The sequence below is a fragment of the Eptatretus burgeri genome, chromosome 17 (genome assembly GCF_056783735.1).
Source record: "Eptatretus burgeri isolate ZD-2024b chromosome 17, Ebu_testis_v1, whole genome shotgun sequence".
Taxonomy (NCBI): Eukaryota; Metazoa; Chordata; class Myxini; order Myxiniformes; family Myxinidae; genus Eptatretus; species Eptatretus burgeri.
In genome coordinates this window covers 46,024,411-46,049,400 of record NC_140977.1, presented here as the reverse complement: position 1 = coordinate 46,049,400, position 24,990 = coordinate 46,024,411, and the positions used below count along the sequence as shown (strand labels likewise).

Below are 24,990 nucleotides of genomic sequence, written 5' to 3'. Positions count from 1 at the left end.
TGCCCTATTCAATTCCTGCAAACAGAATTCAAAAAGCTTGCCTAGTTTCGGAGATAATTTTTTCGGTGATTTCCATTAGCGGAGATATTTTGACGTCATAACTTTTTTTTCTAGGAGGAATTTTCAAAATCGGAGATGGTTACTGTCTGCACAGGGCATTTTTACATATATACGCCAAGTTTCAGGAAGTTGTGATGTAAAACTGTAGGCTGTGAAACAAAAAAAGTCCACAAGAAGAAGATGAAGAACAACAACATGAGTGAGACTTAGAGATCCTCCACGAGGATCTAAAAAGTCTGAAAAACCACAGGTTGGTCAATCGGATCAATCGCTACTTAAAAGTGGGGGAGACATTGCAAATGCAAATCGCGGAGCAAATAGTGATGAGCAGGTAGGTCTAGTACTCGAGCCTCTGCCAATTGTTGATTTTAGACACTAATTTGCTGGGGTGAAATCTGAGCATTTAATCTGACTGCCTTTGCCGCATTTCTTTGAAATAATTTAACCAATTATAGGGGGTGCTTTTAATTTATACCTGGTGTTGGCTTAATGGTTAGGGTGGTGGGCTTTGGATCCTTGGGTCCTGAGTTGAAATTCTGCTCAGCTGTTGAATTAATACCAGGTGGGGTTAACTCGGCCTGTCATCCTTCCGAGATCGGCAAAATGAGTGCCAGCATGCTGGTATACTGTGTCGGAGTGGCGACCCGTCCAGGATTGTCCCAACAGCCAAGGAGACTGCCTAAGCATCACCAACGCTCGGCACAGAGTATGGTCCCAATCTCCTCTCCTTTTAATTTCGAGTTTCTTGGTGCCAAAGTCTATTATTGCAATGAAAAACCACATGTAAACATCTCTTTCATACTTTTATTGTTACTTCTACAGTTCTACTTTTCATCCTCTTCAAAATCTACAAACATGCAAACCTCCACACCCCCAAAAATGCACAAAGGTGGGGTCCAGAGGTAAGCTTGACAGGCGGTTCCACCTTCTGACTCCCCATTTTAAAAAATATCTATTTCTTTCCCTCTTTCTCATATTCTGGAGCCATTGCAAACACAATAAATCCGTTTGGGGAAGTTCTCATAAGAGGATCAAGTGAAACTGAAAATGACAACCTGGACAGCATTTGTTCGAGTCGGCCTACCACAATATCATTGTTTACATGGAGTGTTTGCCATCATTTGGGCTCTTGGGGAACCATAAAGAATAACTATTCAACGCAGTGCCTTAGAAGATCGCTCTCGGGGTGAATGGTCCCTGCCATGAGAAATTCTCTTTTACGGGTGCTCGGACGCAACAATATCTACGATTCTTCTAACTAAGCGTACATAACAAATTAACTTTCAGCAAGCAAGGCTATAGTCCTTTTTCTCCATATATACACAAGAAAATGTGAAATTGCCAAAGTATTGAACTTAACTTTTTCTACTGTTTGGAGAATTATATTGAGTGAACAAAAGATTAAGGAATATGGTGAAATTAACCAGCTTCATTGAGCTGGTTCAATTGAGTGCAACAAAAACAACTTGTTTCAATGGAAGGAAAATCATTAACGAGCGGGATCACCGCAAAGGTGACCGTGGCTGGGTTCTCCATGAGGAATCTCCAGAGTTCGGCAGGTCAAATAAATTAAATTACAGATCAAATTAAACGAACAAACAATTAACATAACGGGAGGATAAGGGTCATTATCTTGCCAAAACGAAGTTTTTGCAAGATATGTTAGTCAGCTTGTATGTTTTTTTTGTTTGTTTGTTTGTTTGTATGTAATCACGTATAAAAAATTCTGCAGAGCACAGTTATCATCGGAAATTTTTGTAACTTCGCATATCAGAGGCCTATAGAGGTCATTTCAGTGCACAAAATTTTGAAGGTCAAGGTGAAAGGTCAAGGTCACTTTGGTGCAAATCAGGGGAGTCGACGAAACCCTTATTTTTTGAGTAATTTTCATCGGATCGGCTTCAAACTTCATGGGAATATAGTTCATGGTCTGGCGCTCAGCTGATTAATTTTTGGTGGCGATTGGCCTTGACCTTCATGGTTAGCGCCTCAGGTTAAACATATTTTACCCCAAGGTCAAATTTTCAAGTTTTAGGAACCATATCATGTAGTACCTCAAATTGAACACCTCCATGAGTGCTTTCTAGATATGTCAAGCTTGAGACATTATGATGTCATTTGGTGACATTATGAAGCAAAAGCATATTTTTCATGGTTACTCTGTAGAACGATTCTCATCGGAATCTTTCGTAGGCAGATATTCCTCAAGGAGTCGCTCCTGGTGGATAGCAGCTCTGTTCACCTCAGTGTGACCTTAAAGAAGTCACACGTAGTCACCTTTTGGCAAGATACGGGTCACCCTGCGGATGACATTGGTTTATTTTTATGTTGCCAAAATGAAGTTTTTGCAAGATATGTTTAGTCAGCTTGTATGTTTTATTTTTATTTTTTTGTTTGTCTGTAATCACGTATAAAAAATTCTGCAGAGCACAGTTATCATTGGAAATTTTTGTAACTTCGCATATCGGAGGCCTATAGAGGTTGCTTTCAGCGCATAAAATTTTGAAGGTCAAGGTCAAAGGTCAAGGTCACTTTGTCGCAAATCAGGGGAGTCAACGAAACCCTTATTTTTTCAGTAATTTTCATCGGATCGTCTTCAAACTTCATGGGAATATAGTTCATGGTCTGGTGTTCAGCTGATTAATTTTTGGTGGTGATTGGCCTTGACCTTCATATGTTTTTTTTTGTTGTTTTTTTTTTGTCTGTAATCACGTATAAATCACTCTGCAGAGCACAGTTATCATTGGAAATTTTTGTAACTTCGCATATCGGAGGCCTATAGAGGTCCCTTTCAGCGCATAAAATTTTGAAGATCAAGGTCAAAGGTCAAGGTCACTTTGTCGCAAATCAGGGGAGTCGACGAAACCCTTATTTTTTGAGTAATTTTGATCTGATAGTCTTCAAACTTCATGGGAATATAGTTCATGGTCTGGCGCTCAGCTGATTAATTTTTGGTGGCGATTGGCCTTGACCTTCATAAGTCTTTTTTTTTTTTCGGTCTGTAATCACGTATAAATCACTCTGCAGAGCACAGTTATCATTGGAAATTTTTGTAACTTCGCATATCAGAGGCCTATAGAGGTCCCTTTCAACGCATAAAATTTTAAAGGTCAAGGTCAAAGGTCAAGGTCACTTTGTCGCAAATCAGGGGAGTCGACGAAACCCTTATTTTTTGAGTAATTTTGATCGGATAGTCTTCAAACTTCATGGGAATATAGTTCATGGTCTGGCGCTCAGCTGATTAACTTTTGGTGGAGATTGGCCTTGACCTTCATGGTTAGCGCCTCAGGTCAAACATATTTGACCCCAAGGTCAAATTTTCAAGTTTTAGGAACCATATCGTGTAGTACCTCAAATTGAACACCTCGATGAGTGCTTTCTAGATATGTCAAGCTTGAGACATTATGACGTCATTTAGTGACGTTATGAGGCAAAAGCATATTTTTCATGGTTACTCTGTAGAACGATTCTCATCGGAATCTCTCGTAGGCAGATATTCCTCAAGGAGTCGCTCCTGGTGGATAGCAGCTCTGTTCACTTCAGTGTGACCTTAAATAAGTCACACGTGGTCACCTTTTGGCATGATACGGGTCACCTTGCGGATGACATTGGTTTATTTTTTATTCTCTCAATTTTCAGCTCACCTGGAACATCTTTCCTGGGAGCTTATGGGATGTCAGTCAGTCAGTCCGTCTGGAAAGTCTGCACGTCAGTCCATCCATCCACAAACGCTTGCAACTTCTCTGAAACTAAACACAATTTTTGTGAAACGTGACCGCAACGTTCATCACACGGGATGTACCAAAGTTTAATCACAGCATTAAAATAATCGGGCCTGAAGAGGTTATACCGGGGTTGCCCCCCAAAATAGTTATTTGCTTTCTTCTCAGAAACTACACTTGCAATTCCGATGAAACTTGACCACAACCTTCATCACCCGTTTTAATGCCGTGAACAAACCAAAGTTTGTCTTCTAACAATTGAAGCAATTGAAAGTCTTCTAATGGGAGTGAACTATCTTATCTTTCTTCGGGTAAGATGAACTTGAGGAGGTCTTTTTACAAAAAGGGGAATCAAAAGTATTTTTGTGAATGTGAATAATCTTATGGTTCTGCAGGTAAAATAAACTCGAGAAGAACATTTTACAAACATTGAAATGGAATATCGTTTCCCAGTACAAACCACCTCGTGCTTCTGCAGGTAATATGAAGTCGTGAACTTTTGGTTACAAATCGAGCACCGAAAATCGTTTTCTAACGAATGAATCTTCTGGATCTTATCACATCTTCAAATGATATTATCTTCAAATAATATTCCATGCAGAAGATCTTATCACAAACAACAGTTTGACATTTCTCTGATGTGAATCTTCCGGTGCATTTTCAAATACATTAAATTTGTGAAGGCCTTTTGGCAAACTGAGCACTTGTAGGGCTTCCTATCTGCGTGAACGATCTTATGCATATCCAGTTGTGATGAATGTGAAAAGGCTTTTGCACAAACTGGACACTTGTAATGTTTCACATGTGGGTGAACCACCTTATGTGCCGTTAACTGAGAATGATGTAGGAACACCGTTTTACAAACATGGAAATTGAACTGACTCTTTCGAACAGGAGAGTGGTTGGATTTCTTCTCTTCACCTGTATTTTGAGAGCTGCCTTTGCTCCTCATGTTGTAGTTTGAAATAAAGTTGTTGTAAGAAGACAACCAGTTTTCAACATGCTTCTCTTCTTCTCCTGTAATGATAATAAATAAGAAAAAGTTTTGAGTGCACACAGCATATATAGGTATTTTTTTTTCCAGATTTAATCAGTAACCTCAGTATTTTCATTGACAATTACACTTTCGTGTGTGCATTAGAAAAATGCAGATCACAATGAAATTTACAGATAAATTCTTCAATCAACATTTACAAATCAGAAATTTTTGGGATTACGTGATATTAAACTGTGATCTCTTAAGGATGACAAAGAAACCATCTAACATACCAAACCAGGGCAGAATGTCAGGATGGCTTATAGGTACACACTCTCACCTCAAAGCTGTCTCCTCTGGGTTTCAATCTCGGCCCAGTTATAAACTCATTCTGATTTTTTTTAAAAGGCAAGGCAATTCATCAACGTGTGTGCCGTCCCTCGGATGGACGTTAAACTGGGCGTCCCATCTTACAAAATGAGTTGATGTAAATTAAAGACACCACAGTGTCCTTCGTGAGGAGTAGGTGAGGCCATCATGAGCACCACAACCAAATTCCAAATTCCTACTCTGACTTTGTGTCTGATTGGTGACTCATCCAGGATTGTAACCTTCACCAAAAACTGTTTCAGCAGAACTGACCCTTTGTAGAGAGGTGATGATGATGATAACGGTTAAGTGACAAGGCAAAAATTTAATTGATATAACAATACACTTGTTTGTGTATCCTTCCGCCTGTGTCTGTGTAACATTCCGGTCCACCCATTTGTTGGACAGTTTATCCAACTCCACTCACAATTTCAACCTGAAACATCATTCGACCACCATGTTGGTGCTTCCTGCTACATGAAGCCAAAGACATCTTTCGAGTTGTCATATTCTTAATCGCCATGCCCTCCCTACAAGTTTTCACTTCAGTGTAAAATGACCAAAGTGACAGTAAAAAGGATTTTGAGCCGATGGGCATCATCGGGCTTGTGAAGATTGGCCTCAGCGGTTGAGGCAGCATCTGTTTATGCACCACCCAAATAATTACAGTATGTGGCATTCTCTCAAGCAGGGGTTTTACCAAGGAGGTTACACAGGTCCTTGCTGCCTGTGTCATTACAAAGGTCTTTGTCTGAGGACATTGTGAATCTCGTGACATTGTGAAAGAAAGCATGTCATTATTTACTTTTGATGATGTGTATATATGGATGAGGAAGAAGATAATGGGTTTCAGGTCTCATGGTCACTTGAGAGTTGCATTTCCACTGGGTTTCTGCATATCTCACGGGATTGTGAGTTGGACAGGGGACCATGACATGTATGAGCCATTTCGATGATGGATTCTGTGATATCAGTGATTCTGTTATAGGGGAGGGGAAGTATTAAATGTTCCATAGTTTTGATGTGGGAATGCCCATTTGCTTTTATGAGTAGGAGGGTGTGGAAGTAGTTTTCAAATCAAAAGCATTAAAAGTCCAAATGCAGTATTTGATCAAGCCTGTGAAAACATGTCGAAAGTTTCTTTCGTGACAAACTGCAAAGCCTGGGTGCTCTTGCAAAATGCATGGTTCTTTGACATAAGATGTTATCTTAAGTTGCCTCGATTGAACTTCGCTTTTGCAAAAGCAGAATGTTGAATGAACACCAATTAATTCACATTTCCAAGGTTTTTAATATCTTTTTTCTTGTCTTCTGTTTTTAAACTTAAATCAGTATAAATGCTGATTGAAGTAGATGGGAAGCTATGTGGAATGTGAAATAGTGTAAGGGAATTAGTCACAACGTTTTGTTTCCTCTTAAATAATTTTTTTGGACCTTTCAGCTGAAACATCTTCAGTTGTAACCCATTTGATGAAATGAAAACAGTCTGCATGCCCATAATCACAATATTGATTTTCAAACCCATGTGCCATGCTATAATTGAGAAGACCTTGTTGGGAATATTCATTTCCTTTGTTTTCTATCAATTAATGATGATTTATGTATTAATCAAATGGACAAGAACTATTTAGTTGCATGATGAAATAGCTTTTATATTTTGGTATACTTTATACTTAAAAAATAGGACCACTGGACCTGCAGGTTATCTGAGCCCTGGACTAATGCTGTAACCCAAATTTGGTAGGATTCTGACTGGTGGGTCTGGTGAGGAAAATTTTCGAAGAAATTGACACGATTTTCCAAATAGTCTCGATGGCAAACAGCCATTTCAGGGCGAAGCGTGCTTTCGCGTCATTATGAAGTTTTTTTGGTTGATTCATCATCTCTGAGCTATCCTGAATCAGAATCAGCCGGATGCAAGACTCGCACCATTGAGGAATTTTTTTTGGAGGCGAAAAACAAAATGGCCACCACCAACTTTCGATATATTCTGTTTTGGGCTATATCTTCACTTCTAATGTACTTACCACACAATTTTGGTGTCTACGACTATGTTTTTATGTGACAGACAAGGTAAACGTTAATGATTCTCTCAAGATTGGACGACAACAGATGGCGGAATTTGAATCTGGATGGCCAAAAAGCTTGAACAAAACTAACCAAGAAAGTGACCCTGATGACTTCGATCAAAAAGAGCATCAAGCTGGATGGAAAGGCCAGTATACGATACCAAATTGATCTACACCCGAGTCATATGTCTCCAACAATACAGGGATATTGATATCAAGGATGTCCTGTCTTACGAACTGTCCCCTGTCCCAGACTCCTTGTTTGATGAGATCGGTGCGATGCGGTCTCAGTCAAAAGCAATCCTGAAGACGAAACCCCAAGATGAGCAATCAAGTCGAATCCAAGGTGTTCCAGATGCTGTCATCATCGATGGATGCGCCATGTTATGGACTGTACATTGGCCCACAAATGGTACAGTTGAGGATTATGTGATCAACTTCATGGGACCATCAAATACCACCTGGAGTGTTGTGACGTATACCTGATTTTCGACAGGTACATCAAAATCAGCACGAAACAAATGACGAGATCCAGTCACGCAGGTCATGATTCAAGTCGAAAACATCAACTCAACTTACACACAACACTTCCAGCGCAAAAAGTGGTCCAAAATGTGGCCTACAACAAAGTACAACTGATCGATTTGATCTGTCAGTATCTGATGACCCACATTGTGGACAACCAGACCAAACTGGTGATCACTGGAAAAGATCCTACACCAGGACAAGTATGGAACCATTCCACTCTCCAGAGACAGAATCTGAAAACACACCATGAAGAAGCAGATGTCATCATCATCCATCACTTCGTTAGAATTGTGTCAGGTGTCAGTGGTGACTCACACATCAAAGTGGTCTGTGATGATACAGATGTATTTGTCCTGTTGACTCATTTCTACCTCGAGGAAAGAATGACTGTGGATGTCAGCATGGAGAGTCCGTGTGCTGGGAGGGCAAACATAGACATTCGCCAAACAGCACTGAAACACAAAAGCATCACCAAATATCTGCCTGCTGTACCTGCTCTGACCAGATGTGATACTGTGTCGTATTTGTTTGGCATTGGAAAGGCCACAGCGCTGAAGGTACTAATGGGCGGACATCATCCCACTTTACTTGGTCAGCTGGAAGCAGACGAGGAAAAGATGATAACTGAGGCAACTACCTTCATTGCTGCCTGTTATGGTTCCAAAGTCGAAGGCGATATGTCCATACACCGGTATCAGTTGTCAAAGTCTAAGATGGCCAACTCCAAGATTACCTCTGCTCCGAAATTGAAGTCGTTGTCCCCATCGCATGACGCCTTTGTTCAACATGTACATCACGCTCATCATCAAGTCATTATATGGAAATCGGCCACTCAGTCAGACCCTCCGAACTTGGATCCCATCAAGTATGGATGGCAAGAAGGTGAGGACGGTGCGACGTTGTGTCCAACCACACTTCCACCTGATGTCTGCTGCACCAGTCACCATTCTGCAGCTGATCAAGTGTGGATGCTCCACCAGCCGGCCATGTTCCACCGGGAGGTGTGGTTGTGTGGCAGCACCGATGTCATGTTCGAAGTTTTGCAGTTGTAATGCTGGATCAGACTGTTGTAACGAACAGACAAGGGCAGTAGCTGCTAATCACGACGACGATGACGAAGATTGAACATAATGTGGAACATTGCATCCTTAACAAAGTTAATATTTGTTTGCCGAAAAATAAAAGGTAATTTCAAAATCATATACATGTACATACTTACTTTAGGACATAACCCAAAGTCATAGTCAACTATCCACATGTATCCAGATATATTTGTGTAAAAATCGTATTCCAATATAATCATCAATTCATTGATCATTGCAAGTAAGTTACTTCAGCCGTCATTGATTATTATTGTACATAGTATTAATATTTGAGGGTTCATCAAATTCAATTTCTTACTCGAAGTGATCATTGGAACTGCAAAATAGACATTTTTCATATTAAAATGGTGGCCATCTTGAAAATTTGAGACAGGTCTTATATATCCACCTTCAATTTTATCATTATCGGATTCCTTGACCATGAAAACATAGTGGTTTGTAAGTGCATTAAAAGTGAAGATATAGACCAAAACAGAATTTATCAAAAGTCGGTGGTGGCCATTTTGTTTTTTACCTCTAAAAAAAATTCCTCAAGGGTGCGAGTCTGGCACCCGGCTGATTGTGATTCAGGATAGCCCAGAGATGATGAATCAACCCAAAAACTTCATAATGATGCCACAACATGCTTTTTCACATTTCCGCTGGATTAAAATATTTCACCAAGTCTACCATCTTGACACATTTCCGATCATGTGATCGGCATGACCTCCACAATTTAACATCACTACCCTGTCCTAATGTTGTAACCCAAATTTGGTTGCATTGACGGGTGGGTCGGCAGAAGAGGATTTTGAAAGTACAGTGGTACCTCTACTTACGAATGTCTCTACATACGAATGTTTCAGGTTACGAAGCGCCTGAATGGGAAAATATTGCCTCTAGTTACGAAGGCGTTTCAGGATACGAAGTCAAAAATACAGCACAGTACGCACTGCTTTTCGCTGCTCCCAGAGTTTCCCGAACGTAAACAAACTTGTAGCTGCTCTGCCATTGGCTATCGCCTAAAATCTGCCTAGCAACCCTTTGCGTATGCGTGTATCCCAGCATGCTCTTCGTGTCCCCGTCCCGCTCTGTAAATATATTTATACTGCATACAGTCTATGGTCCCGCTACGAAGTGCTCGGAGAGTGTTACAGTACAGTACGCGTGTGGATTACAGTAACTTTTATTCACAATGGACCCCAAGAAAGCAATGAAGAAAAGTGGACAAGGAGAAAAGAAGAAGAAGAGAGTTTTTCTGGCCATACAAACAAAGCAAGAGATAATAGAAAAGTATGAAAAGGGGATGCGTTTGATTGATCTCGCAGAAGAATATGGCCGTAATATATCTACGATCGGCACGATAATAAAACAAAAGGAAGCCCTAAAAGCTACGGCTCCTTCCAAAGGCCTCTCTGTCATTTCCAAGAGGAGGTCGGCAGTGAACGATGAGATGGAGAGGTTGTTACTCGTGTGGATAAAGGAGAAAGAGATCGCTGGTGACAGTGACAGAGGCCATAATTTGCGTAAAGGCAACCGCCATCTTCACTGACCTCGTGAAGGAGGATACAGGCGAGGGAAATTCGGCGCAAGGACTACACCAGGAGTTTAAGGCATCGCGTGGGTGGTTCGAGAAGTTTAAAAGGAGGACTGGACTTCACTCTGTTCTTCGCCATGGCGAAATTATTTCGCTGGGAAAGGGCATGGGTCTTGAGGTGGATGACGAGGACATCAACGAGCTGATTCAGGAGCACAACGAGGAGCTTTCGACGAAGGAGCTGCAGGAATTGGAGGTGATGCAACACACCGCGGTGCAGGAGGAGTTCAAAGAGGAGGAGGAGGAGGCAGCCATTATTCCATCAGCCCAAATCAAAGACATTTTAGGAAAATTCCATGAAGTCTCGGAATTTGTTGAAAAGAATCACCCGGAAAAAGTGTTCACAAGTCGGGCTATCGCGCACTATGATGATGTCTGCCTCGCGCATTTCCGACGGATTGTTAAAAGCCGGCAAAAGCAGACGTCATTGGATCAATTCTTCACGAAACGCGAGGCAAAAAACACTGATGATAAGGACCAGTAAACAAAGAGGCCAAAAAGTAACGAGAATAGCAGTTAAAAGGTAAATGAATATTTTTATTATTTCCTTTATTCTTTGTTTTTTACATTATGTGCCTCTCGTTTTATGTTTATTGTGCGGTAATCTAATTTTAACATGTATTTGTTTCATGTTCTGATGCATTTTTATGATTTATTAAAAAAAAATGTCCGAATTTTGCGGGGCTTGGAACGGATTAGCGCATTTACATTCAAAAGGCGTCTCTACTTACGAAGGTTTCACGTTACGAAACTACTCCCAGAACGAATTAAATTCGTAAGTAGAGGTACTACTGTAAATGCGATTTTCCCAAAAGTTGATGGTCAGCCATTTTGACATACTTCTGATCATGTGATCCACAGGACTTTCACAATATAATTAACATCCCTACCCCACCATGATGTTGCAACCCAAATTTGTTAGCATTCTGACAGGTGGGTGTAGAGAAGAAGATTCTGGAAGGAATTTGCGTGACAGCTATTTTGACACACTTCCGGTCAAGTGATCAGCATGGCCTCCAAAATTTAATACAAGGACCGTGTCCTAATGTTGTGACCCAAATTTGGTAGAATTCTGGCTGGTGGTTCTGGAAAAGAAAATTTTTGAAGGAATTTATACGATGTTCACAAAAATTGACAAAGTCGGCTATTTTGACACACTTCCGGTCATGTGATCAGCATGGCCTCCGCAATTTAATAGCACCACCCTGTCCTAATGTTGAAACACAAATTTGGTCGCATTGAAGGGTGGGTCTGGAGAAGAAGATTTTGAAAGGAATCGATGTGATTGTCCCAAAAGTTGACCATGTTCGCCATTTTGACTCACTTCCGGTCATACAATTGGAATATTTAAGATCCCTGCGCTAGCCTAATGGTGTAATGCAAATTTTGTAGCATTCTGACTGGTGGATCAGGAGAAGAAGATTTTGGAAGGAATTTGCGGGACCGCCATTTTGACACACTTACGGTCATGTGATCGGCATGGCCACCCCAATTTAACAACCCTGCCCTGGCCTAATGTTGCAACCCATATTTGGTAGCATTCTGAATGGTGGCTCTGGAGAAGAAGATTTTTGAAGAAATTTACTAAGTCAACCATTTTGACAAACTTAAAGTCATGTGACCGGAAGGAGCTTTGCAATTCCTATTGCCAAGTCAGGAGCGGAATGTTGCTGCAAAATTTAAGCCGGATCAGCCCAGCGGTTTGGCTAGAGAAGTCAAAAAAGGAGATGGACGGATGATGCACGATGATGATACCTTATCTGGAATGTAAATTCCGGATAAGCTAAAAATAAAGATCAGAGCCTGTTTGCTGTAGCTGGCTTTGGATTTCATCATTAAATGTTGAGAAAGTTGTTTGTGCTTTTGAATTTGCTGAGTTCATCCTGACAAGCAGTTCTTGTCTGGTCTTGCTCAAATTGTCTCATTGCTTCATTGTTTGCTCGAGTGTATAAAAGAGACACTCTTGAGCACTAAGTCAGAGAGGACTCCACCACTGATGGGGTGCCTTCCTCCATAAATATGTTTTGAGTGATTCAACGCTGTTAAAATAAATTGTTAAAAGAACCTGTGAGTAAATTTTCTTCTACAAGGGTGAGGAGAGGAGGACAGAGTTGGGACTTGGTCCCTGCCATGAGAAATTCTCTTTTGCGGGTAATCGGATGCAATAATATCTACGATTCTTCTAACTAAGCGTACATAACAAATTAACTTTCAGCAAGCAATGCCATGGTCCCTCTTTCTCCATATATCCACAAGAAAATGTGAAATTACCAAAGTATTGAACTTAACTTCTTCTTCTGTTTGGAGAATTATATTGAGTGAACAAAAGATTAAGGAATATGGTGAAATTAACCAGCTTCATTGAGCTGGTTTCATTGAGTGCAACAAAAACAACTTGTTTCAATAGAAGGAAAATAATTAACGAGCGGGATCACCGTAAAGGTGACCGTGGCTGGGTTCTCCATGAGGAATCTCCAGAGATCGGCAGGTAAAATAAATTAAATTAAAGATCAAATTAAACGAACAAAGAATTAACATTACGGGAGGATAAGGGTAATTTTTTTCTCTCAATTTTTAGCTCACCTGGAACATCGTTCCTGGGAGCTTATGGGATGTCAGTCAGTCAGTCCGCCTGGAAAGTCTGCACGTCAATCCATCCATCCACAAACGCTTGCAACTTCTCTGAAACTAAGCACACAATTTTTGTGAAACTTGACCGCAACGTTCATCACCCGGGATGTACCAAAGTTTACTCACAGCATTAAAATAATCGGGCCTGAAGAGGGTATACCGGGGTTGCCCCCCAAAATAGTTATTTGCTTTCTTCTCAGAAACTACACTTGCAATTCCGATGAAGCTTGACCACAACCTTCATCACCCGTTTTAATGCCGTAAACAAACCAAAGTTTGTCTTCTAACAATTGAAGCAACTGAAAGTCTTCTAACGGGAGTGAACTATCTTATCTTTCTTCGGGTAAGATGAACTCGAGGAGGTCTTTTTACAAAAAGGGGAATCAAAAGTATTTTTGTGAATGTGAATAATCTTATGGTTCTGCAGGTAAAATAAACTCGAGAAGAACATTTTACAAACATTGCAACGGAATATCGTTTCCCCAGTACAAACCACCTCGTGCTTCTGCAGGTAATATGAAGTCGTGAACGTTTGGTTACAAATCGAGCACCGAAAATCGTTTTCTCACGAATGAATCTTCTGGTAGTGGGGCGGCTTAGCCCAAATATTCAAAAGAATTGTGCATTTTGTGATACAAGCACCAAATTTGGCACAAATATACATTAATATGTTGCGAACATTTTCAGATCTTGGGCCACTTGAAATTCTCTCTTTATGTCCTCCATATTGGATTTCAAAATGGCCGCCACTTGAAATCTACATTTGCTATTATCTCTGGACGTAATGCAGGTATTGACTTTATTCTGGTATCTAAATGTATGTTTTTGGGGGCAAGGAATCCAATGGTACCATTTTCAACTTAATATTATCTATCACAGTCTGTTATATAATTTTATTTGGAAATTATCTAGGCAAATACTGGATTCAACACAATACTTTGAAAAGAATGTCTTCGTTCTGTAAATGTCTTTGATATAATACTGACATGCTACATGGTCTAGTATTGAGGCTCGGTGTACTGGTATCTGAGGCTAGGTATATACCGGTACTGAAGATACGTGTACATAAACAGTGTCATGTTAACAAGTTCAGCATTGGCACAAGTACATGTATGTTGTTGACTCATCGTCATGTGCAGTCCCCTTCACACACACAGAGGGCTGTGCACTGAAGGGCAGTCTTTTTGCACTTGCAGCGCCTCACATACCCTTTCTTGCACTTGCAAGAAACCAGCTCAATGCAGCTGTGAGCTGCCTCAGTTAGCCTGGTCCAGTAAGGTGTGTACTGTCCTTCTCCAGTCCTTGACCAACCCCAGTTGGTTGGTGGAGGGAGCTCTGGTCCTGGCAGCAGTATCTGACCCCACACATGTCCACTTTGATACACTGCCCTCTTGACATGTTCTTCCAGAGCTGCCTTCGTTGGAGGGATGAGCTGCACATTGTTCTTGCTTGCGAAGAGTTTCCTCCTGGCCTTGTCAATGTCTGTGCATTTGCTGGTTCGATCATACAACAGGATCACGAACCTCTCGATGATGCGCATTGCATCGTCTGGTATGTCACGAGGTGCAGAGGACAGCAGCAGCAGCGCCTCAGTGAGTTCTGGCAATACCGTCCAGACTGCCCACGCAGTCTTCTTGCCATGTCTATGAAAACTAGACACAGTGTCACATCCAGTTAGAGCATGGAACATTGGCAGTGCACGAGCCTTCTCTCGTCCCAATCCAGCTGCTATTTCGTGTGCTGCTAGGTATCGGAAACTCTGGCCCGTTCCGAATGCCAGCCACAGTTTGTCTTCTGGTTGCAACTCCTGTGCCAGGGACACTGCCAGCACCACAACATCGGTGTCTACAGTCCGGATGAGTATTGCATGGTGTCCATGCTGGACTGCGTGAGATGCATGCAGCAACATCCGACTGTCAGCTTCTTCATGGTTACATGGGGCAAGTGAGGTCAGATCTGGCAGTAGTGGCTTGCTGAGCACTGCCTCTCCATCAGTAATGACGAGTTGCTTGTCCTCCTGGTCAAACCATTCCATGAGAGCTGCTGAGAGGAACCTGAACAGCTCGGTCTTGTTGCTGTCCACTCGTAGGAAGTTCTGCCAGTTTCCTGGTATGGCTGCGGCAGCCACCACACGTCTCCGCACACCTTGTCCCCGCTTTGCACGTGTACTACCTTTCAGTGAATCAGCAAGGTAAGTATCCCAGACCAGATCCAGGCGTGACACTGTTTGCAGCTTCGTGGACATATATGGGATGAATATCTGTTGTGCATACTCTTCAAAGGTCTTTGATGCAGCCGGCTTCAGCATCTGGACGATGGCTGCTCCATCAAGCACAATACAGGTCGTGACAGGAGTCTCTGTCTTTGCGTCGGAGACTTCTTCCAAGCATGTGAGGAGATCACTCTTGGGACCAGTGCAGAGGCTTCCACCATCAGACAATGCAGGAGGACATGCCTTATTCTCGTGACAAAAGAACTCCTCAAGGTTTCCATCCCTCGTCTGGCAGCCAATGTACAGGCGTGCGAAGAGTTCACGGTCATTCTTGATGCAGGCGAGCTGTTGCTGACCTATGCTCTGGCTTCTTGGAGTGGAAGTGCTGAACACCTTCAGCTTGTTACGAGGAATGGGTGCATCCACTGCCTTTGTTCTGTCCAACAGACTGGTGAAAGCCTCCAACTGCTCTTGGCCAATCCTCTTGGCATTCATCACGGTCTCCACAGCAGCAGGATCTGCGATCTCCTTTGTGTCTAGTTTGACTACATCCTGACTCTCCTCCTCAAATGGGTTGGCCATCTCCTCTATGACACCGACGAGAGAGCGAACATCTTTCACAAATGAGGCCTGTACACTTGGCGTCTGATCATGATGACGTGTGTCTGCTGTTTGCCATCTCCAGTGTTGGTTCCCATCCTGGAATTATTCGATCACCCTGGCAACTTCTGGTCCCGCAACCAACCAGCGACGTCAGGCACTGGGGTTGTCAGTGAGCCCAACTGCTCCACCGTCTCCTTTTGCAATTGCAAAAAGACTGCCCTTCAGTGCACAGCCCTCTGTGTGTGTGAAGGGGACTGCACATGACGATGAGTCAACAACATACATGTACTTGTGCCAATGCTGAACTTGTTAACATGACACTGTTTATGTACACGTATCTTCAGTACCGGTATATACCTAGCCTCAGATACCAGTACACCTAGCCTCAAATACTAGACCATGTCGCATGTCAGTATTATACCTAAGACATTTACAGAACTAAGACATTCTTTTCAAAGTATTGTGTTGAATCCAATATTTGCCTAGATAATTTCCAAAGAAAATTATATAACAGACTGTGATCGATAATATTAAGTTGAAATGGTACCATTGGATTCCTTGACCCAAAAAACATACATTTAGATACCAGAATCAAGTCAATAGCCGCATTACGTCCAGAGATAATAGCAAATGTAGATTTCAAGTGGCGGCCATTTTGAAATCCAATATGGCGGACATAAAGAGAGAATTTCAAGTGGCCCAAGATCTGTAAATGTTCGCAACATATTAATGTACATTTCTGCCAAATTTGGTGCTTGTATCACAAAATGCACAATTCTTTTGAATATTTGGGCTAAGCCGCCCCACTAACAACATTTGTTTGACATTTCTCTGATGTGAATCTTCCGGTGCATTTTCAAATACATTAAATTTGTGAAGGCCTTTTGGCAAACTGAGCACTTGTAGGGCTTCCTATCTGCGTGAACAATCTTATGCATATCCAGTTGTGATGAATGTGAAAAGGCTTTTGCACAAACTGGACACTTGTAATGTTTCACATGTGGGTGAACCACCTTATGTGCCGTTAACTGAGAATGATGTAGGAACACCGTTTTACAAACATGGAAATTGAACTGACTCTTTCGAACAGGAGAGTGGTTGGATTTCTTCTCTTCACCTGTATTTTGAGAGCTGCCTTTGCTCCTCATGTTGTAGTTTGAAATAAAGTTGTTGTAAGAAGACAACCAGTTTTCAACATGCTTCTCTTCTTCTTCTGTAATGATAATAAATAAGAAAAAGTTTTGAGTGCACACAGCATATATAGGTATTTTTTTTCCAGATTTAATCAGTAACCTCAATATTTTCATTGACAATTACACTTTCGTGTGTGCATTAGAAATATGCAGATAACAATGAAATTTACAGATAAATTCTTCAAACAACATTTACAAATCAGAAATTTTTGGGATTACGTGATATTAAACTGTGATCTCTTAAGGATGACAAAGAAACCATCTAACATAACAAACCAGGGCAGAATGTCAGGATGGCTTATAGGTACACACTCTCACCTCAAAGCTGTCTCCTCTGGGTTTCAATCTCGGCCCAGTTATAAACTCATTCTGATTTTTTTAAAAGGCAAGGCAATTCATCAACGTGTGTGCCGTCCCTCAGATGGACGTTAAACTGGTCGTCCCATCTTACAAAATGAGTTGATGTAAATTAAAGACACCACAGTGTCCTTCGTGAAGAGGAGGTGAGGCAATCATGAGCACCACAACCAAATTCCTGCTCTGACTTTCTGTGTCTGATTGGTGACTCATCCAGGATTGTAACCTTCACCAAAACTGTTTCAGCAGAACTGACCCTTTGTAGAGAGGTGATGATGATGATAATGGTTAAGTGACAAGGCAAAAATTTAATCGATATAACAATACACTTGTTTGTGTATCCTTCCGCCTGTGTGTGTGTGTAACATTCCGGTCCACCCATTTGTTGGACAGTTTATCCAACTCCACTCACAATTTCAACCTGAAACATCATTCGACCACCATGTTGGTGCTTCCTGCTACGCGAAGCCAAAGACATCTTTCGAGTTGTCATATTCATAATCGCCATGCCCTCCCTACAAGTTTTCACTTCAGTGTAAAATGACCAAAGTGACAGTTAAAAGGATTTTGAACCGATAGGCATCATCGGGCTTGTAAAGATTGGCCTCAGCGGTTGAGGCAGCATCTGTTTATGCACCACCCAAATAATTATGTGGCATTCTCTCAAGCAGGGGTTTTTACCAAGGAGGTTACACAGGTCCTTGCTACCCTTGTCATTACAAAGGTCTTTCTCTGAGGACATTGTGAATCTCGTGACATTGTGAAAGAAAGCATGTCATTATTTACTTTTGATGATGTGTATATATGGATGAGGAAGAAGATAATGGGTTTCAGGTCTCATGGTCACTTGAGAGTTGCATTTCCACTGGGTTTCCGCAGAGCTCACGGGATTGTGAGTTGGACAGGGGATCATGACATGTATGAGCCATTTCGATGATGGATTCTGTGATATCAGTGATTCTGTTATAGGGGAGGGGAAGTATTAAATGTTCCACAGTTTTGATGTGGGAATGTCCATTTGCTTTTGTGAGCAGGAGGGTGTGGAAGTAGTTTTCAAATCAAAAGCATTAAAAGTCCAAATGCAGTATTTGATCAAGCCTGTGAAAACATGTTGAAAGTTTCTTTCGTGACAAACTGCAAAGCCTGGGTGCTCTTGCAAAATGCATGGTTCTTTGACATAAGATGTTGTCTTTGGTTGTCTCGGTGGAACTTCGCTTTTGCAAAAGCAGAATGTTGAATGAACACCAATAAATTCACATTTCCAAGGTTTTTAATATTTTTCATATATTTTTTCTTGTCTTCTGTATTTAAACCTAAATCAGTATAAATGCTGAATGAAGTCGATGGGAAGCTATGTGGAATGTGAAATAGTGTAAGGGAATTAGTCACAACCTTTTCTTTCCTCTTGAAGCATTTTTTTGGACCTTTCAGCTGAAACATCTTAAGCTGTAACCAATTTGATAAAATGAAAACAGTCTGCATGCCCATATTCACAATATTGATTAAAACCCATGTGCCATGCTATAATTGAGAAGACCTTGTTGGGAATATTCATTTCCTTTGTTTTCTATCAATTAATGATGATTTATGTATTAATCAAATGGACAAGAACTATTTAGTCACATGATTAAATAGCTTTTATATTCTGGTATACTTTATATTTAAACCAGAGAGTTGGTGTCAAAGCCACCCAATGCTCGCCTGTTTATACATTTATCGTTTTAAAAAGACTGGTCTAATAATATTTTTTATAAAGCATTGCAGTAAAGTCTGATCCAAATAATTTTAAAGCAACATATGTATTTGTATATTGTAGTCAGTGAACTAGTACACATATTAAATGAATGGCAAGCGTCTAGTATAAACAGGTGAGCATTGGGTGGCTTTGACACCAACTCTCTGGTTTAAATATAAAGTATACCATCACCATCTTTGGTTGAAATTTAAATTTTTTTTTAAAAATCATTTGTGTATTTCAACTTCACTACACCAATAGTATACCCGAAAGGAACCTCCATGCCAAATATCAGCATCCTAGTACACATATTAAATGAATGGCAAGCTTCTAAATAACTTGCACCAAAAACTTTAACGTTGATGTGCTCCAAAAAAGTTAAGTTCAAAACAGGTCAAAAATTTAAAACATTTGAAATTATTATTTAATTTCAACTTCACTACACCAATAGTATACCCCAAAGGAATCTCCTTGCCAAATATCAGCATCCTAGTACACATATGAAATGAATGGCAAGCTTCTAAATAAGTTGCACCAAAAACTTTAACATTTTCACGCTGATGCTGACGCTGACGCTGGGGGTATCGCAATAGCTCTCTGTTCTTCGAACAGGCGAGCTAAAAATAGGGCCGCTGGACCTGCAGCTTATCTGAGCCCTGGCCTAATGCTGTAACACAAATTTGGTAGGATTTTGACTGGTGGGTCTGGTGAGGAAAATTTTCAAAGGAATTTACATGATTTTCAAAATAGTCTCGATGCCAAACAGCCATTTCAGGGCGAAGCGTGCTTTAGCGTCATTATGAAGTTTTTTGGTCGATTCATCATCTCTGAGCTATCCTGAATCAGAATCAGCCGGATGCAAGACTCGCACCCTTGAGGAATTTTTTTTAGAGGCGAAACACAAAATGGCCGCCAGTGACTTTCGATAAATTCTGTTTTGGGCTATATCTTCACTTTTAATGCACTTACACACACAATTTTGGTGTCTACTACTATGTTTCATGCAACAGACAAGGTAAATGTTGATGATTCTCTCAAGATTGGACGACAACAGATTGGACGACATTCTCTCAAGATTTTGTCTGCAGCCAGTACTGCTCTCCCCTCTGGGCTGGTCCTCCTGCCTCCCACCTTTCTCGGCTGCACGCTGTAGAAACCAAGGCATTTCGGATCATTGGCATCTCCCGCAATGAGGCTGAGTCTTTGGGCCTCTCACTCAATCACCGGAGGTTGGTCGGTGGTCTTACTGTCTTGTACCGTCTCCTCTCCAGCCTCGCCCCCCCCCCTGCTCTCTCTCTGCGATTTGTCCCCACCACATTTCCGCAGGGCACTCAAGGTCCGCCAACAACCCCCTTCTGGTAAAACTACCAAAATCACGAATCACTGCTCACCTTCACTCTTTCATTCCTCTTTTTTCCCGCCTTTGGAATAAACTCCCTCACTCTATTCATTCCCATTCTTCCCTCCAGGCTTTCAAAACAGCTGTTCACCACCACCTCTTATCATCCCCCATCCAAATCCTCGATCTACTAAAAACAAAAAACAGATGGCGGAATTTGAATGTGGATGGCCAACAAGCTTCAACAAGACACTAACCAAGAAAGTGACCCTGATGACTTCGACCAAAAAGAGCATCAAGCTGGATGGAAAGGCCAGTATACGATACCGAATTGATCTACACCCGAGTCATATGTCTCCAACAATACAGGGATATTGATATCAAGGATGTCTTCTCTTACGAACTGTCCCCTGTCCCAGCCTCCTTCTTTGATGAGAGCGGTCAGATGTGGGCACAGTCGAAAGTAATCCTGAAGAGGAAACTCCAAGATGAGCAATCAAGTCGAATCCAAGGTGTTCCAGATGCTGTCATCATCGATGGATGCGCCATGTTATGGACTGTACATTGGCCCACAAATGGTACAGTTGAGGATAATGTGATCAACTTCATGGGAACCATCAAATACCACCTGGAGTGTTGTGACGTATACCTGATTTTCGACATGTACATCAAAATCAGCACGAAACAAATGACGAGATCCAGTCACGCAGGTCATGATTCAAGTCGAAAACATCAACTCAACTTACACACAACACTTCCAGCGCAAAAAGTGGTCCTAAATGTGGCCTACAACAAAGTACAACTGATCGATTTGATCTGTCAGTATCTGATGACCCACATTGTGGACAACCAGACCAAACTGGTGATCACTGGAAAAGATCCTACACCAGTACAAGTATGGAACCATTCCACTCTCCAGAAACAAGATCTGAAAACACCATGAAGAAGCAGATGTCATCATCATCCATCACTTCGTTAGAATTGTGTCAGGTGTCAGTGGTGACACACATCAAAGTGGTCTGCGACGATACAGATGTCTTTGTCCTGTTGATTCATTTCTACCTCGAGGAAAGAATGACTGTGGATGTCAGCATGGAGAGTCCGTGTGCTGGGAGGGCAAATGTAGACATTCGCCAAACAACACTGAAACACAAAAACATCGCCAAATATCTGCCTGCTGTACCTGCCCTGACCGGATGTGATACTGTGTCGTATTTGTTTGGCATTGGAAAGGCCACAGCGCTGAAGGTACTAATGGGCGGACATCATCCCACCTTACTTGGTCAGCTGGAAGCAGACGAGGAAAAGATGATAACTGAAGCAACTACCTTCATTGCTGCCTGTTATGGTTCCAAAGTCGAAGGCGATATGTCCATACACCGGTATCAGTTGTCGAAGTCTAAGATGGCCAACTCCAAGATTACCTCTGCTCCGAAATTGAAGTCGTTGCCCCCATCGCATGATGCCTTTGTTCAACATGTACATCACGCTCATCATCAAGTCATTATATGGAAATCGGCCACTCAGTCAGACCCTCCGAACTTGGATCCCATCAAGTATGGATGGCAAGAAGGTGAGGACGGTGCGACGTTGTGTCCAACCACACTTCCACCTGATGTGTCTGCTGCACCAGTCACCATTCTGCAGCTGATCAAGTGTGGATGCTCCACCAGCCGGCCATGTTCCACCGGGAAGTGTGGTTGTGTGGCAGCACCGAAGTCATGTTCGATGTTTTGCAGTTGTAATGCTGGATCAGACTGTTCTAACGAACAGACAAGGGCAGTAGCTGCTAATCATGACGACGATGACGAAGATTGAACATAATGTGGAACATTGCATCCTTAACAAAGTTAATATTTGTTTGCCTAAAAATAAAAGGTAATTTCAAAATCATATACATGTACATACTTACTTTAAGACATAACCCAAAGTCATAGTCAACTATCCACATGTATCCAGATATATTTGTGTAAAAATCGTATTCCAATATAATCATCAATTCATTGATCATTGCAAGTAAGTTACTTCAGCCGTCATGGACTATTATTGTTCGTAGTATTAATATTTGAGGGTTCATCAAATTAAATTTCTTACTCGAAGTGATCAGTGGAACTGCAAAATAGCCATTTTTCATATTAAAATGGTGGCCATCTTGAAAATATGAGACAGGTCTTGTATATATCCACCTTCAATTTTATCATTATTGGATTCCTTGACCATGAAAACATAGTGGTTTGTAAGTGCATTAAAAGTGAAGATATAGACCAAAACAGAATTTATTGAAAGTCGTTGGTGGCCATTTTGTTTTTTACCTCTAAAAAAATTCCTCAAGGGTGCGAGTCTGGCACCCGGCTGATTCTGATTCAGGATAGCCCAGAGATGATGAATCAACCCAAAAACTTCATAATGACGCCACAACATGCTTTTTCACATTTCCGCTGGATTAAAATATTTCACCAAGTCTACCATCTTGACACATTTCCGATCATGTGATCGGCATGACCTCCACACTTTAACATCACTACCCTGTCCTAATTTGTAACCCAAATTTGGTTGCATTGACGGGTGGGTCTACAGAAGAAGATTTTGAAAGTAAATGCGATTTTCCCAAAAGTTGACGGTCAGCCATTTTGACATACTTCTGATCATGTGATCCACAGGACTTTCACAATATAATTAACATCCCTACCCTACCATCGTGTTGCAACCCAAATTTGTTAGCATTCTGACAGGTGGGTGTAGAGAAGAAGATTCTGGAAGGAATTTGCGTGACCGCCATTTTGACACACTTCCGGTCAAGTGATCAGCATGGCCTCCAAAATTTAATATAAGGACCGTGTCCTAATGTTGTGATCCAAATTTGCTAGAATTCTGGCTGGTGGTTCTGGAAAAGAAAATTTTTGAAGGAATTTATACGATGTTCACAAAAATTGACAAAGTCGGCCATTTTGACACACTTCCGGTCATGTGATCAGCATGGCCTCCGCAATTTAATATCACCACCCTGTCCTAATGTTGTAACGCAAATTTGGTCGCATTGAAGGGTGGGTCTGGAGAAGAAGATTTTGAAAGGAATCGATGTGATTGTCCCAAAAGTTGACCATGTTCGCCATTTTGACTCACTTCCGGTCATACAATTGTAATATTTAAGATCCCTGCGCTAGCCTAATGGTGTAACACAAATTTGGTAGCATTCTGACTGGTGGATCAGGAGAAGAAGATTTTGGAAGGAATTTGCGGGACCGCCATTTTGACACACTTACGGTCATGTGATCGGCATGGCCTCCGCAATTTAACAACCCTGCCCTGGCCTAATGTTGCAACCCATATTTGGTAGCATTCTGAATGGTGGCTCTGGAGAAGAAGACTTTTGAAGAAATTTACTAAGTCAGCCATTTTGACAAACTTAAAGTCATGTGACCGGAAGGAGCTTCGCAATTCCTTTTGCCAGTCAGGAGCGGAACGTTGCTGCGACATTTCAGCCGGACCAGCCCAGCGGTTTGGCCAGAGAAGTCGAAAAAGGAGACGGACGGATGATGCACGATGATGATACCTTATCTGGAATGTAAATTCCGGATAAGCTAAAAATAAATATAAGAGCCTGTTTGCTGTAGCTGGCTTTGGATTTCATCATTAAATGTTGAGAAAGTTGTTTGTGCTTTTGAATTTGCTGAGTTCATCCTGACAAGCAGTTCTTATCTGGTCTTGCTCAAATTGTCTCATTGCTTCATTGTTTGCTCGAGTGTATAAAAGAGACACTCTTGAGCACCAAGTCAGAGAGGACTCCACCACTGATGGGGTGCCTTCCTCCATACGTATGTTTTGAGTGATTCAACGCTGTTAAAATAAATTGTTAAAAGAACCTGTGAGTAAATTTTCTTCTACAAGGGTGAGGAGAGGACGACAGAGTTGGGACTTGGATGGAGGGGAAAGGGATCAAAGATGGAACAGAGTTGGGAGAAGGAGGTTGAGGCTTTTTTTTGGGGGGGGTGATGGGTTGTGATAAGGCAGGGGTGGGGAGAGGGATTGAAGGCTTGGAGTGGGGAGGGGATTGACATCTCAGGGTGGGGAGGAGGAGGGTGAGGACTTGGGGTTTAGGGGGGGGGGGAAAGAGGGTTGATGACTCAGGTTTGTTATGGGAAGGGAGAGCTGAGGGCGAAGTCACAATTTACATTCCGCAGGTCCCTGCTAGTAACTTATTAGCCACAGCTTTAATTTTGATATCCGCAATGCCTCCACCTTAGTGGTGTAATGATTCTGTGAGAGGTGTTTCAAACCATGGTCAAATCCAACCAACAAATTAAAAAAGGTATGTGCTACATTTTCGCTTGATGTTCAGAACTTAAAAAGAATAGAGCACAAACAGCCAACCAAAAGTTGGTAATAATGGTGCAGGCACCAGCATCCGTGGAAAACTCATCAACATCAAATGTGTCCAGCAGGCAAGTTCTGTCTGCTCAGTACAACACAATGTCAGCTCCTGGTCTATTGTACACAACTCACCAGACACAAACTCA

At 41.6% G+C, this 24,990-nt stretch overlaps 1 protein-coding gene across 2 annotated transcripts in view; it reads right to left on the bottom strand.

Moving 5' to 3' along the window:
• Window positions 1-856: 856 nt before the first annotated feature.
• LOC147009966 (uncharacterized) overlaps window positions 857-24,990 on the bottom strand; it is a 104,683-nt gene continuing 80,549 nt past the window's right edge. The window contains exons 14-16 of one of the 2 annotated variants that reach the window (XM_085863275.1): window positions 16,967-17,062; window positions 12,987-13,091; window positions 4,669-4,799 (exon numbers count right to left, since the gene is read on the bottom strand). In XM_085863275.1, coding sequence (XP_085719401.1) covers window positions 13,027-13,091; window positions 16,967-17,062 — 161 coding nt within the window. In that variant the 3' untranslated portion in view covers window positions 4,669-4,799; window positions 12,987-13,026. Of the gene's footprint in view, window positions 4,800-12,986; window positions 13,092-16,966; window positions 17,063-24,990 lie in introns of both variants that reach the window. The other variant, XM_085863271.1, reaches the window with a different exon arrangement.